Source organism: Rutilus rutilus (genome assembly GCF_951802725.1).
Source record: "Rutilus rutilus genome assembly, chromosome: 8".
Taxonomy (NCBI): Eukaryota; Metazoa; Chordata; class Actinopteri; order Cypriniformes; family Leuciscidae; genus Rutilus; species Rutilus rutilus.
In genome coordinates, this window is record NC_140222.1 from 9,806,623 (window position 1) to 9,822,778 (window position 16,156).

General features: G+C 38.3%; 2 protein-coding genes across 2 annotated transcripts in view; one reads left to right on the forward strand and one right to left on the reverse strand.

Moving 5' to 3' along the window:
* LOC311294946 (uncharacterized protein) overlaps positions 1–16,156 on the forward strand; it is a 424,344-nt gene that overhangs the window by 58,103 nt on the left and 350,085 nt on the right. The window lies entirely within an intron of this gene.
* LOC311296205 (uncharacterized protein) lies at positions 466–15,532 on the reverse strand. The gene is made up of 7 exons (XM_084417882.1): positions 15,222–15,532; positions 5,045–5,168; positions 2,753–3,181; positions 1,841–1,900; positions 1,316–1,435; positions 1,200–1,226; positions 466–1,004 (listed from the first exon to the last, which is right to left on the reverse strand). The coding sequence occupies exons 2-6, from the start codon at positions 5,082–5,084 to the stop codon at positions 1,216–1,218; spliced, it is 660 nt and encodes a 219-aa protein (XP_084274008.1). The 5' UTR covers positions 5,085–5,168; positions 15,222–15,532; the 3' UTR covers positions 466–1,004; positions 1,200–1,215.

Below are 16,156 nucleotides of genomic sequence, written 5' to 3' on the forward strand. Positions count from 1 at the left end.
AGGAGAAACTTTTGCTAAGTATTCTGATTAATTACTTTGTCATTTTGCCTCCACGTCCCCCAATTGCCCGCGAGCTTCTCCTCCTGTCCATACGGTAATCTCTCTACTGTGCGACAGAGAGTCGCGTGGTTATGACGCAATCTTTAGCCTATTTTTACAAAAACTGCTTCTACGGGGCCATAACGTAAGATACAAGGTAATGGAGCCTTTTATACATTTTCGTGTTTCTTTAGAAATAATGGAAAAATTGAGTGTTTAAATGCCTCAGATGTAAAGTTATTCACTGTCAAAGTGACGTCAAAATGAATGGGAGTCAATGGAATGCTAACAGCAGGTGATGGTCCGCTAATCAATGGCGGCGCCCGGGGAAGCTTAAATGTTTTCCGAATGATTGCCCCCCTGGGTCAATGACGTCAGAGCTTCAAGAGGTAAAATGGAGAAAACAGAACAGATGTCATAAATATTGTGGCATATATTGGTTTTAATATGTAAAGATGGATTCTTCAGGGTTATGGGTAATACAAATTCTATTGTGTAATTTGTCAATGAAATACATTTGGTTACTTATGTTGAATACTGACTGAAGGCTTCAGCAGATCCATATACCTTAACTTCAGACATCACAGTAAATCTTAAAAGTTTATACAGAATGATTAAAAACATTTTTCTATCTGGAGAAAATTATGAGGACTTTAACTTCCAGAACCAACAACAATAAAAGTGCAATTCAAGTCATTCAAGTTTCAAAAGTGTCTGTAAATATTACAGATATTAATATCATTACTTTTTTTAAAAGAGAAAGTGAAAGTTCTGAACTGTGTCATAACAGCCAACAGTAAGTGCTTTATCATTAATAAGAAACCTGCAAATCATTTCATGTTTCAGCTCATTTTCCCATAAATGATTTTAGAGGAATATTATAGGATACGTTTGTTGTAGCTGATATTATTCTATGGGAATAATATTGCTGTAGCGATCCTCTCAGATCATGCATCTTTCTCTGTCTAAGAAAGCAACAAATCACAGATGATAAAAGAAATTAGTGCTGTTTACAGCTACAGAAAATCAGCATATCTGTCATCAATCAGTGAATGAGATCCTATTTGAAATGTTTATTTCCCTATCGGGATGAGTTTTTCAGTGCAAGTGAAATCAAACACAGATCTATACATACACACTACAGTAGTGCAGTATTTTACCTCATATGTGGATTTTCTACGGAACCCCTGCTTTGACAAATAAACACAAATAAACATCAATTTTGCAACATGAAAGAATGTTTCCTCTCAATACAGTATCTGTAGGTGATACTTGCCCCTTCTAGAGCTCCAGTGGCAATGGTAAATCACACCAGCAGCAGTTACACCTGCAAACACCAGAACAGCAACAACTATTCCTGCAACAGGACCTGGAGACAGACCTGAAGCTGGATCAGCTAAAGAGAAACAGACATTAGTGTGAGTGAATCTGACTGTGTTTCTACCATTATCCCTGGAAATACCCCATTCAAAGCTACTTGATTGAAAACGTAACAGTGCATTGATTAAACACTGATTTTCTACTGTACTGTTTATTTTAAGCCCTTTTCCCTGCAATTAATTTTAATGGTGTATACCTTCTTTTAACATTATTTTATCTTTTTTAATATTTTCTTTTTAGCCATGAATCTTTTTGATTACTAAAAAAAAAAAAAAAAATTACGTAAAAACTTTGAATTATCTTTTGTATAAAATGGTCTATAAATAAACTTGCCTTGCCTTAAGAACATACATTTTTTGTTCAATTTATTTTAAATTGGGACAAAGGATGAATATAAATTACAAAAAAGAATGAAACATACTCTTGCCGGTCTCTGGCTCTTTTATTTCCTTATTGGGATCTGCCTTACCAAGATCAGCAGCTGGAAAACACAAGAGAATAGAAATAAAGAAATACAAAACACAGATTAGAAAGAAAAGAAACTATGGATAATTATGGCTTTTCTCTTCATTTGCAGCTGCATTTAAAAAAAAAAAAAAAAAAAAAAAAAAAACCTGAACAAGCTCCCTGTGGCAGCTCATCACTAATATTAATCACTAATACTAATATCACTCATCACTAGTATCAGCATTGCTGAACAAGATAAGGAAACATCACAAGTCAGAATGATCAGTTATGATGAAAAATGTAAAGCATTCAGAAAAAGGTTCTTAAAAAAACAATTACTCATTTTCAAAAACATTGTATGAAGTATTTACAGAATATTTCTCCTAAATATGACTTGTCATAGAGCAGGGATGGGCAACTCCGGTCCTGGAGGGCCACTGTCCTGCAGAGTTTAGCTCCAACCCTAATTAAACACACCTGAACAAGGCAATCAATGCTTTCAGGATTACTAGATAGACAGGTGAGTTTTTATCAGGGCTGAAGCTAAACTCTACAGGACAGTGGCCCTCCAGGACCGAAGTTGCCTATCCCTGTCATAGAGTGTCAGTTTATTTTTTTACCAGAATAGAAATACAGTTTTTAACTATATATGTTGCAATTAAACGAACAGCTTGGCAATGAAAGTTGAATATCTGTTTAAAGTTGATTACTATGACAGAAATCTGTTTGTACAGTAAAACCGGTTATGTACATGAGCAATAACATACAGGGAAAGAGTAAACAGATCTGATAGTCCCTCTTAAAACAGTCCAAAATGAAAAAAAAAAATTAATTTACAGTATTCAATCTGCAAAATACTTCAGAGTAATTACATTGATTGACTCACCACTGACAGTCACGCTAAATATTTTGAATGTGGTGCCCATGTTGCTGTTTTTTTTGTTAGTTTTTGTGGAGTCACACTTGCTGTTTCTGTTCAAGCTTTGGCTGGTTCCTGAGCTCTTGCTTTGGATGATATTTGCTTCATAACGTCCAGCATGTTCAGTTGTGATGTCTCTGATGGTCAGAGATCCGGTCTCATAGTCCACCTCCAGTCTGTCTCTGAATCTCCCGTCTTCTCCATCATATAAACAGCTCTTACTGGCCTCTCCGTTGATCATAGCTATGCGAGTGTCGTTGAAAAAAAACAGCACTGGTTCATGTTGTTGTTTGGAAACACTAGTGTTTAGAGTGACTGAACCTCCCATCATCACTGACACTGACACTGGCACTGGCACTGGCACCGACTTCTCTTCATCTGTAACACCAAACACACCTGCAGTGCAGAAACAAATAAACAGCTACTTTATGTTTGTGAGGACATGAAATCATGCGTTTCAGAAATGCGTTAGAGCTTGACAAAACTGGTAGACACAAATGACAGAACCGTTCTTTCACAGCTTTCTTTTATATATAGAAAACCTAAATATACAAAGATCCTACTGAAAGTAGTATAAAGAATTATTATTTATCAGTTCAGAATATAGGCTAGAACAGAATACAGAGTTCTGCACTGTAATCCCAGACACATTTATAAAACACGTTCAAGGTGTACATCAGACCGGATCATCATCTACTCAACAATAAATCAAACACTGTGTGGGCATAGGAAATTTGAAGTCAGGTCAACTTTATGGTAATGAGCTATGACGGGGTTCCGCGGAAACCAATCGGAATGTAGAAGTGCTCCGCTTGAGAAGACTCCAGAGAACGTAGTCCTGTAAACTTTGTTTCCGACCAAACATTAGTTCCTGTTTGCAAGCCGCTGTGACGGGTTTCCCTATAATAGCCTATACGATGTGTCCCATGCATTTAAAGGGATAGTTCACGCAAAAATTAAAATTAGTCCATGATTTACTCACCCTGAAGCCATCTTAAGTGTACTGTGTTTTTGACATTCTTCTTTCAGACGAATACAATCAGAGTTATATTAAAAAAAAAATGTCCTGGCTCTTCCAAGCTTTATAATGGGAGTGAATGGCTGTCTGTCTTTGAAAGTCCATCAAAGCGCATCCATTCATGATTCGAGTCTCTGGGGTTAATAAAGGTCTTCTGAAGTAAAGCGATGCTTTGTGTAAGAAAAATATCCATATTTAAAACTTTCTCGATTAAAAGAACTAGCTTCTGGCAGACAGATGTACGCATCAATTTACGGTGGAAGAGTGACCCTTGAACTTGAACGTAAAGCTAGTTACTTTGTCAATAAAGTTATGATGATACGATCTCAGCCAGCGATACGATATTTGCTATTCTAAAGATAACAAATCAAAGATACGATTCGATTCAGGGCTATATCAATCGATTTATTGATATTTACATTATATGCGGCAAGTTTACAGAGCCAGTTACTTTTTTTAACTCAAGTGCAGCCAAAATATATATCATGAACATTTATAAAAACATTTAAAAACTGCACACCCTCTCCCGATTGGGAAATTTAAAACGGAAGAGTTTATTTGCAAAAACAGATCACTCCGTTCTTTTAAATTTTCATAAATGATGTTTTTATTTATTGTGCATTCCAAGTACCGGTAATATCAATCAAACTGCAGCTGGGTTGTTTTAAGTAATAATAACTAAAAAAATACAGCGTTGTTGGCATGGCAGCAAGCCATAATTGTGACGCTCTCGCCGGCAGCGGTGTGACTGTGAACGCACAGTAAGATGCCACCAGTGGTCTCTATGATGCTTTTGGGAAACAAACGCCCTGAGATGTCAGCATCCTTGCCTAACTCATCATTGCCTAAGTGCAAATATGAACTTTCAACTATCAAAAAAAGTTAACATTGAACTTACAGGTTCTATAATGATCCATTGATTTTTTGGCAGTTCTTTTTTTAACCTTTTCACAGAGATGAGTATAGCATTTATTGCCTTTTCTTTTTTTTTCTATAATATTACAAGTTGTGGATAAATGTTTTGGTGGGGCTCTGCTGCCCCTTTCGTAAGAACTAGTTCGACCACCTAGCAGAGCCAAGCCTACCTTTTGGACTGACCAGCCTATCTTTTCATGTAACTAACTTTGAACATTAATGACATAAGTCATATAAGTCTTTGTGAAAAGAATTAATGACTAACTTAGTCTAAACTGTTTATACAACCTGCCATATTAGTAAAGAATCATCACTGCTTTACTTACAGAGGGTAAGGAGCACAAAACAGCCAGTCATTTTCTCCATCTGAACTTCTTTAATGTTTTATGGCGGTATGGCATATTCCACCACCTACTGGGATGGAATCTGGAGCATTGACGTTGAGGAAAACTACATCAAAAAAACAAAACAAACAGACAAACATAAATTTTACAAAATTACATATACGTCTTAAATCCTGTCCATTAACTCTGTGTCTTTAAGATATTTAAATAGAATATTGAACACTCTTACTGTGTGTTCACACCAAACACAAATAGAGTTGCCGCGCATGAAAAGCAAAAGATTGAAGAGAAATTGACACGTCTGAGGCGAAATCAGCTTCTTGTGGGAGGGGCAAGTGCTAGGCGGTTGTGTGTTTGCAAAATGGCTGATGTTGATCGAGCATTCTTCGAGAGAGTTACCGCATCGGAGCGAGGATCACCCTTGCGCGCACACATGCGCAAAAACAAACAAAAAAAAAAACGCCAGAGCACAATAGAATAGGAGAGCAATAATTATAACAAAAATATACATATTTCTAAAATATTTTTTGTTGAACAATAAATGTGCCGTATGAAGAATTTTAAACCTACAAGCAAGTTATTACTATAACCCATTCTTATAATTAATTATTAATTTATTTAAGTTTGTTCATCTAAAACTTTATTTGACAGTCTAGATTTTTGATGACCTGTTTTGTGCATTTAATATTTAACGTATAGGCTACATATTTTCTTATTTTTTTATACAAGTGCACTGATTGGAGAGGCTTGTGTTCAATAAATGTTTAATTTAAGCAATCATCTGTATCACTTATTAACTGTTTTATATATATATATATATATATATAATTATATTATATTAATATATATATATATATATATATATATATATATATATGTATATATATATATATATATATGTATATATATATATATATATATGTATATGTATATATATATATATATATATATATATATATATATATTTATTCACCTAAAGGATTATTAGGAACACCTGTTCAATTTCTCATTAATGCAATTATCTAATCAACCAATCACATGGCAGTTGCTTCAATGCATTTAGGGGTGTGGTCCTGGTCAAGACAATCTCCTGAACTCCAAACTGAATGTCAGAATGGGAAAGAAAGGTGATTTAAGCAATTTTGAGTGTGGCATGGTTGTTGGTGCCAGACGGGCCGGTCTGAGTATTTCACAATCTGCTCAGTTACTGGGATTTTCACGCACAACCATTTCTAGGGTTTACAAAGAATGGTGTGAAAAGGGAAAAACATCCAGTATGCGTCAGTCCTGTGGGCGAAAATGCCTTGTTGATGCTAGAGGTCAGAGGAGAATGGGCCGACTGATTCAAGCTGATAGAAGAGCAACTTTGACTGAAATAACCACTCGTTACAACCAAGGTATGCAGCAAAGCATTTGTGAACCCACAACACGCACAACCTTGAGGCGGATGGGCTACAACAGCAGAAGACCCCACCGGGTACCACTCATCTCCACTACAAATAGGAAAAAGAGGCTACAATTTGCACAAGCTCACCAAAATTGGACAGTTGAAGACTAGAAAAATGTTGCCTGGTCTGATGAGTCTCGATTTCTGTTGAGACATTCAGATGGTAGAGTCAGAATTTGGCGTAAACAGAATGAGAACATGGATCCATCATGCCTTGTTACCACTGTGCAGGCTGGTGGTGGTGGTGTAATGGTGTGGGGGATGTTTTCTTGGCACACTTTAGGCCCCTTAGTGCCAATTGGGCATCGTTTAAATGCCACGGCCTACCTGAGCATTGTTTCTGACCATGTCCATCCCTTTATGACCACCATGTACCCATCCTCTGATGGCTACTTCCAGCAGGATAATGCACCATGTCACAAAGCTCGAATCATTTCATATTGGTTTCTTGAACATGACAATGAGTTCACTGTACTAAAATGGCCCCCACAGTCACCAGATCTCAACCCAATAGAGCATCTTTGGGATGTGGTGGAACGGGAGCTTCGTGCCCTGGATGTGCATCCCACAAATGTCCATCAACTGCAAGATGCTATCCTATCAATATGGGCCAACATTTCTAAAGAATGCTTTCAGCACCTTGTTGAATCAATACCACGTAGAATTAAGGCAGTTCTGAAAGCGAAAGGGGGTCAAACACAGTATTAGTATGGTGTTCCTAATAAACCTTTAGGTGAGTGTATGTGAATGGACGAAAGACCCAGAAGCACAACCACCTTTCACACACCCTGACATAGTCAATTACCTGGTTTATGGTATCAGTGCATAAACAATGCAAGAGTTTAGAAGCTTTAAGTCATTAAGCTTATGAACAATTCTGCAAGACTTACAAACCCACAAACCTGTAAAAGTTTGGGGCTCAGTCATAAGTGAGGTTTCAGGCTGGTTTAAAGTACTTCTTCCTGCCTCTATTGGCGCTTTTCCACTGCATGGTACGGCCCGGTTCGGCTCGACTCGGCGCGGAACGGTTCGGCTTGCTTCGCTTTTCCACTGCGTGGTACGACTCGACTCAGTACGGCACGGTTCGGTTCGCTTTAGCTCGGTTGCTTTTCCACTGCAGTTAGTACTGCTTTAAAGTGGGTGGGACTGATCGTTATAGTTGCCGTCTCTACTGCCATGAAATCATCAAATTAAATGCGAATTTTTCATTCCGTGTTTCCCCATCCGCTCCTTGGCAACCAACGAGAGGAACGTCTGCCGCTCGTCCACTGACCACTATTCAGCCATTTCTTTTTTTGAAGTTTATACTCTTTTTTTGAAGCAAATACTTTTAAAACAGGCGCTACAGTGTTGGCTGTTGTCTACTGGCTATTTAAATCTAGCGGGTTTAGTGTCTAAATACAATGAGGCTGGTAGAGATGATTCTGTCCAACCAATCAGTGATCTGCAGTGTTTTCACGTCACATTTTAGTATCGGTACGGTACGCTTGGAACCTCAACAGAGGTGGTACCATTTAAAGCGAGCCGAAGCGAGCCGTACCGTACCGTGCAGTGGAAATGCGCCATAAGTGAGCCGTGCCGAACTGAGCCGTACCGTAACATGCAGTGGAAAAGCGCCATTAGTATTAATGCTCATGGGTAGCCTAAATGGGTTCCATTCAGACCTTAACATTGAGTATTTTACTGTTATGTGTCAACAAGATATTTTCACCTGGCTATACACAATGTTTAGATCTGTTGTGGTATTTATGCAAATTAGCATATACGTAATTAGATTATGCACCGTTTGTCCATGTTAACAAACAATTTCAAAAAACTTGTAATACAATTTTTGTTTGTCTTGATGCAAGTAATCAACTCAGTAATGTTCATGGTGATATCTAAAGGTTACAATTTTTGCCCTATTCACATGCACAGTAAAATCTCCAGTGTTGAAATCCTGGTGTTAAGGACTTTTAGAGTAAAGAGTTCATTTTCTGGTGTTGAATTTCAAGGGATTAACACTGCTAGTGTAAACCGCACCCTCTGGCTGGTGGAGTTAAATTAATAACACAGAGAGAGTGTAATTAGTTACATCCGGGACATTTACGCGCTGGGCGCGATCTGGGCGCGATCCAAACGATCTGAAACTTTTTTCAAAGACGCCATTTTCTTTGACTCGCGATGCAAGGCATACGAGGAGGGAAAACGCATCAATTAAGTGTTTTATCGCATTTATACATGCATTTTATAACATCATATTGTTTTATAAAAATATGTATGTGCTGTGCACTGCTAAACCGCTCTCAGAGGGACATTTTCCATGACGCGCTAAGCGGAGCAGTCCAGGATGATGTTGCTTTTTAACAGGGAAACGACGAAAGTAAGTGTTTTAACTCATTTACAATGTATTTTATAACATATTGATTTATAGCGATATTTAAATGCTCCGCACGCTTAAATGAGACGAAACTTTTTTCAAAGGCGACATCTTCTTTGACTCGATACGGACGTCATTGATTGACAACAGACACGGAAGAGAATACAATGCTGAATAAAGTCGTAGTTTTTGTTATTTTTGGACCAAAATGTATTTTTGATGCTTCAAAAAATTCTAACTAACCCAACTGATGTCACATGGACTACTTTGATGATGTCTTTATTAGCTTTCTGGACAAGGACAGTATACCGTGCATACATTTTCAATGGAGGGACAGAAAGCTCTCGGACTAAATCTAAAATATCTTAAACTGTGTTCCGAAGATGAACGGAGGTCTTACGGGCTTGGAACGACATGAGGGTGAGTCATTAATGACAGTTTTCATTTGTGGGTGAACTAACCCTTTAAAAATATCATCATTAAGTGTTCCAAAGATGAGCAAAACTCTTACTGGTTTGGAAAAACATGAGGGTGAATAATTAATGACAGAATACAAATTTTTGGATGAATTAAGTCTTTAATTTACTTGGAAATCAGTAAATTCAAGTCTTAATCTAACCAAAATAGTTTCTTGTTTGAGTCACAAAAGTCTAAGGCCGTGTGTCCACCAAAGCGTTATTAGCCAGCTGAAAACGCTAGGCGCTCTGCTAAAAACGCTCAGCTGTGGGCGCTTGAGAGCGTTTTGGCAGCGCAGCGTTTTTTCAGTTGAGACGGTTGAGACCGAGACACTTTGCTTGTTATGATACGGAATATCCGCGAAAGTCTTACTAGTATCTCATTTCACACATATTTTGTTTCTGTGTTGATTCTATATTAAAATGTCAATACAATGTAATGTATTTTATCTGGCTCTTGATTTTATTCCGTTATATGCTTGTTGTTGTCATCTGTTGACGTTGTACAAGCAGAATCATGTGGCGGACGCGGTTGGTCGGTATGGTATTAGTCCCGCCCCTCCTCCACTGTGATTGGACGGTTGGGTAAAAAGTGACAGTGATGAGCGCTGCGTTTTACCAAAAGTTGAACATTCTTCAACTCTCGGCGACCAGTAAAAAACGCCGAACGCTCAGCGCTTCAGCGTGAAAAAGACGCTCAGCGCCTCGTTACGCTCATGGCGTTTTAAAAACGCGGCGCTACCATTGAAAACAATTGAAAAAACACGCCAGCCGCGAGTAAAAACGCTTTGGTGGACACACGGCCTTAGATGGCTGAACTTTTTCCACCATAAACTTGCTGTATTTATAAAACACAAATTGTATTTATTTTTAATTGGTCTGGTTTTGTGTTGTCTAGGGATCCAGCACTCCAGGATTTTTCGAGAAAATTGGATATGCACAGCCTTTCCTGCTCTGTGAAACAACTATGCACTGTACTTTACTGTTGGCAACTGGACACAACTGATCCACTCATATTCTGCAATTGTTTTTCATCTGCTGAATGTTGTTGACCCAAGCACTGCTGTACTGTTGCAAAGTCGAAGGTACTGAATCAACTTCACTGACACAGAGCTTACATTCACTGACATGTACAGGACTTAAGGTATTACATACCATTTGAATAAGCAGCTTTCATATAATTCTTGTGACAAATGCCCATATTGTGCCTTCATCATTTATTTTAAAAGTTAACCTATGATGTGAAGGGGCTTGGTAGTTAATAAAAAAATTGTTTGTTAAAACAACTCTTTGCATTTTGCCTTTATTTTTAACTTAACAATGAACAGAATTCTACTATGATCCCAGACTGAGGTTACAATTTAACTTTCTGGATTGTTTTGAAATAAAGGTTTGAAAGAGTAATGTAGAGTGATGCGTTTATTTCAAATTGAATTTATTCTTTTCAGATTAAATTATTTAACAGTTCTTTAAAGTGGGTAATGCAGAACACTAATAAGAAAAACTGGTAACTCCCTTAGTGTTTTTATTTGTAAAAATGTGTTTCATCAACACCAGGATGGTGTAATATTTGACTCCTATAAGGTTTGTGATAAATGTTAGGTCAACACCAGAAGAGTGTAAAATTTTAACTGCACCCAGGCCCAGCTCTGTAACAGTGTTGTTATCTGCATTGGTGTTAATATTTTACTCTCTTAGTGTTCATATTGTAACACTGTGTCGGTGTTGCGAGAGGCAACACTTTTGAAAGTGTTGAACTAACACTTTGTGGGTGGTTCCCATATACACACTTTTAAAGTGTTGAAATTAACTCTATTGGTGTTGATTTCCGGATTTCAAATTTACTGTGTGAGTAAAAGAATGAATAGGCGTATGAGTAGGCTATATTTGGGTCTTTTTCAAAACTTTCCCCTAATGGGATTCTTCGGGACTTCTTTTTTTCCTTACTCGGGACATATTGAGGATACAAAATCAGTTGAGTTTGCAATTTGTTCAACCTTTTTTTCATAAAATGACTGTACTATATACATCACAGACACAGATAACGTGTTCAGATCACTGGTAACACAAATATAAAGTGTAGCGCACCCTACCCTTAACCTTTAATAGGGCGGAGCACCCAGGTTCTAAACAATGTCTCTCGACTTTATTATTGTCTCTCCTATTACTCTAGTTGCCTACTAACCCAACAGAGAAAAACACCCTCAGGCTATGTTCACACTTAAGCCGTGTGTCCACCAAAGCGTTTTTACTCGCGGCTGGCGTGTTTTTTCAATTGTTTTCAATGGGAGCGCCGCGTTTTTAAAACGCCATGAGCGTAACGAGGCGCTGAGCGTCTTTTTCACGCTGAAGCGCTGAGCGTTCGGCGTTTTTTACTGGTCGCCGAGAGTTGAAAAATGTTCAACTTTTGGTAAAACGCAGCGCTCATCACTGTCACTTTTTACCCAACCGTCCAATCACAGTGGAGGAGGGGCGGGACTAATACCACACTGACCAACCGCGTCCGCCACATGATTCTGCTTGTACAACGTCAACAGATAACAACAAGCATAATAACGGAACAAAATCAAGAGCCAGAGAATTTTAATATAGTATACAGTATTAGTATATAGTATTTAATATACATTTTAATATAGACTCAACACAGAAACAAAATATGTGTGAAATGAGATACTAGTAAGACTTTTGCGGATATTCCGTATCATAACAAGCAAAGTGTCTCGGTCTCAACCGTCTCAACTGAAACAACGCTGCGCTACCAAAACGCTCTCAAGCGCCCACAGCTGAGCGCTTTTAGCAGAGCGCCTAGCGTTTTCAGCTGGCTAATAACGCTTTGGTGGACACACGGCCTTAGCGTCTTTTTTGACAAGAAAAAGTTGACAACGGCGTTTTTTTAGCAAAAAAAAAAAACAAAACGCTGGCAGCGTTCGGTTACAAACAGCAGCCGAGCGCGTCTTTTGTTGCTATAACAACAGCTGCAACAGTAGCCTAGTGCTGTGTGATGCAAAAAATGTCGAGAAAGAGAAAGTTGGCTCTTGCGTTGGCTTTTGAAGTTACCAGGGAGGAGAATGTCGGTTCACAAAGACGTTTGTGGGTGCACGACATTATACGGGGAAGGAAACTGTATGGTGCTCCATTTTTTCTTATTGTTTTTGTTGTTATGGAAACGACAGGTCTCGCTACTCGCTTGTCATTGGTCAGCTGTCAAAAAGGTGCTTGACGTAGGGCGTTCTTTTCAGAAAAGTTGAACTTTTTTCAACTTAAAAAGACGCTCTGAGCTGCAGAAAAAGACGCCGGCGGTGGCGTCTAAAAAAGCGCTCAGGACTTTTTTGAAAAAACGGTTTACTCCATAGGGTATAATGTAGAACAGACGCTGGCAGTTTGAAAAAAGACGCTAAGTGTGAACATAGCCTCAATCCACACAAAAGGTAAGTTTAAAGAAGTTAACAATAGGATTTATTAAAACAAAAAAGGAAACAATAATAAAATAAAATGAATAGTGATTCAATTAAGACTGTATTGAATCATCAAGTCTGATGTGTATTTTACATTGATAAATACCTCTTAAAATACCGTTTAAAGTCCGTGTGAACCGGAAGTTGCAAACGACTTTTCTCCAGTGTCATGACGCATTTCCCAGTGAAAAGGAATATTGAACAGAGGGCAGACCTATTTTTTACAGTCTATAGGGCAGACACTCTAGCGCTCCTGCTCTCCATCTCTGAAAGATAACGACGGCAAACAATTTTGTTCTGTGTATTAACTTGCACGGATTAATTTTTCACCATTAGGCCGTGTGTCCACCAAAGCGTTTTTACTCGCGGCTGGCGTGTTTTTTCAATTGCTTTCAATGGTAGCGCCGCGTTTTTAAAACGCCATGAGCGTAACGAGGCGCTGAGCGTCTTTTTCACGCTGAAGCGCTGAGCGTTCGGCGTTTTTTACTGGTCGCCGAGAGTTGAAGAATGTTCAACTTTTGGTAAAACGCAGCGCTCATCACTGTCACTTTTTACCCAACCGTCCAATCACAGTGGAGGAGGGGTGGGACTAATACTATACCGACCAACCGCGTCCGCTGCCAGCTGAAAACGCTAGGCGCCCTGCTAAAAACGCTCAGCTATGGGCGCTTGAGAGCGTTTTGGCAGCGCAGCGTTTTTTCAGTTAAGACGGTTGAGACCGAGACACTTTGCTTGTTATGATACGGAATATCCGCGAAAGTCTTACTAGTATCTCATTTCACTCATATTTTGTTTCTGTGTTGATTCTATATTAAAATGTCAATACAATGTAATGTATTTTATCTGGCTCTTGATTTTGTTCCGTTATTATGCTTGTTGTTGTCATCTGTTGACGTTGTACAAGCATAATCGTGTGGCGGGCGGACGCGGTTGGTCGGTGTGGTATTAGTCCCGCCCCTCCCCCACTGTGATTGGACGGTTGGGTAAAAAGTGACAGTGATGAGCGCTGCGTTTTACCAAAAGTTGAATTCTTCAACTCTCGGCGACCAGTAAAAAACGCCGAACGCTCAGCGCTTCAGCGTGAAAAAGACGCTCAGCGCCTCGTTACGCTCATGGCGTTTTAAAAACGCGGCGCTCCCATTGAAAACAATTGAAAAAACACGCCAGCCGCGAGTAAAAACGCTTTGGTGGACACACGGCCTAAGACTAGTAATATGCGCTAACAAAGTAGGGTCAATCTTGATTTCAGTTGGACTTTAACTATTTCACGGTCTCAGCAATAGGCAAATAACCGGAATGAATTTCACATTAAATGGTATTCATTCACTTACCCATGGAACGCACTGAGCGTGATAGTCACTTTTGTCACGCACTCCGCCACACGTTGTATTTCACAAGCGGAAAAACTATTTATAATATATTTAATTTGCCGCAGCGCCCAAAATTTCTCTGGCCGCACCGCGCTCACTATGAAACCGGCAGAAATCAAGCGCGTCTCCCCGGGAGTTCTGGTTCTTTAGTCGAGCCTGCCTCTTATCAGCAATTCAAAAGAAAGAAAGAGGCTACACAATAGCCAATCAGAAAATAGCACTATTGTATCTGGGTGAGATTTAACGCAACAAGCAATGAAAAAAAGCATATGTTTCACTTGATTCTGCTACAACCGTCTTTCGAAAGTTTCGTTCACAGTCAGGAAACCACTCCGAGCACAGAGTAAGTCATGATCTCCTGTTTTAATGTTACAACAAATGCACAACTTGTTTAACACAAACACTGACAGCTTAGAAAATGTTTCCCAGATAATTAGCATCAGTTTTTCACGAGTGTCTGTTAGCCAGCCTGTTCACTGACCTGCTCAGAACAAGTAGTCTAGGCCTAGTCATATTTTCATTATCACACGATGACTGACATATAGTCACATAAACATCTCTCTCTCCAAATAGGCTTAGTAATTTTTATTTATAATTATTAATAACAACAACAAAAAACACTAATATTAATGAAACAACCCCAATCAACAGATCACCTGAACGCCTTATGAACTCCGCGATTTTCCTCCACGGTAGTCGGCAGAAGGGCGGCGCGGTTCTCTCCACTATGTCAGCGGGGATAAAAGTGCGGCCTGGTCCGGATCAAGGAGCACTATTTCAGACACAGAAATTACTTGTCCTCGAAATAAACTAAACTCAGATGACTATTTGCGGTCAAACGCTAGTTAGCCGTCTGGTTTCTCACTCTCAGTCTCAATAATGAACGAAGCTTCGTGCTGTGCTGGGAAGCAGGCTCAGATGAAAAATAACCGTACTTCTCTTGTACATAGTATAAAACACAAGCCAAAAAAAAAAAAAGCCTTCAAAACACTGGATATAAGTTTAACACACTAATTGAATAGATAAAATCGCTATCTTTTTAGTCTTAACCTCACAACTCGCGGAACTCTCACCTTTAGTGATGGGTCGTTCGCGAATGACCAGGTGCGGTGAACATGTGAGTCCTATAGACCTTATGTAGCCCCGCCCCTTTTCAGCGCTGCGCTCGTTGTCTTTTGACTTCCTGTATTTTCACAGAAAATCTTGCGTATTTATGAATGAACGGCTTGTTTTAAAATCTTCTCGGTCTATAACATTTGTTAATACATCTGCTTTAAACATTACAATCCTCATGATAACTTTCGTTAACTTTACATTAAGTAAATCCACTTCAAAAGCTATTACTCTTGGACAGCAATGCCATGGGAATATACAGAGCGACCGCAAAAACGGAAGTTCAAAGACAATATTCTTAAGAGGGCGGCGCCCATCGTTTCTTTTTTTTTTTCTTTCTTTTTTTCTTTTTTTTTTCTTTAGCTAAATTACAAACATTTCAAGTACAATGCAACAAAAAACAAGATGAATACAAGGCATTGTAAATACAATTCAAAATATAAACCAAAGAATAAGAACATCAACTTAAGTATAAATGTACATAATAACAATAATAATAATAATAAAAGTAAATACAGAAATCAAAGTTTATAATATCAGGGCAGTTATATGTATTTGAAAAGTTTTAAAATTTGTATTGTTTTTATAAGCTTTTTGTTTTGTGATCTCATGTTTGAATATATAGTATATTGTGAGATCAGTGTTATAAAAGGTAATATAGGAGGGTTTCTTTTGAGTTATTTTTGTCTTATGAATATAAAACTCAGCCAAAATAATTAAAAGATTAATGATATCATTTTGTTTTTCAGAAAAATATGGGTTTTGGAAACAAAGTAAAATGTCATGAGGTTCTAAATTAAGACATCTGTTTAATTTTTTTTGTCATGTCTATTTTAAAGTCAGTCCAAAAAGAAATAGAAAAAGGGCAATACAAAAATAAACGTTCAATATCTTC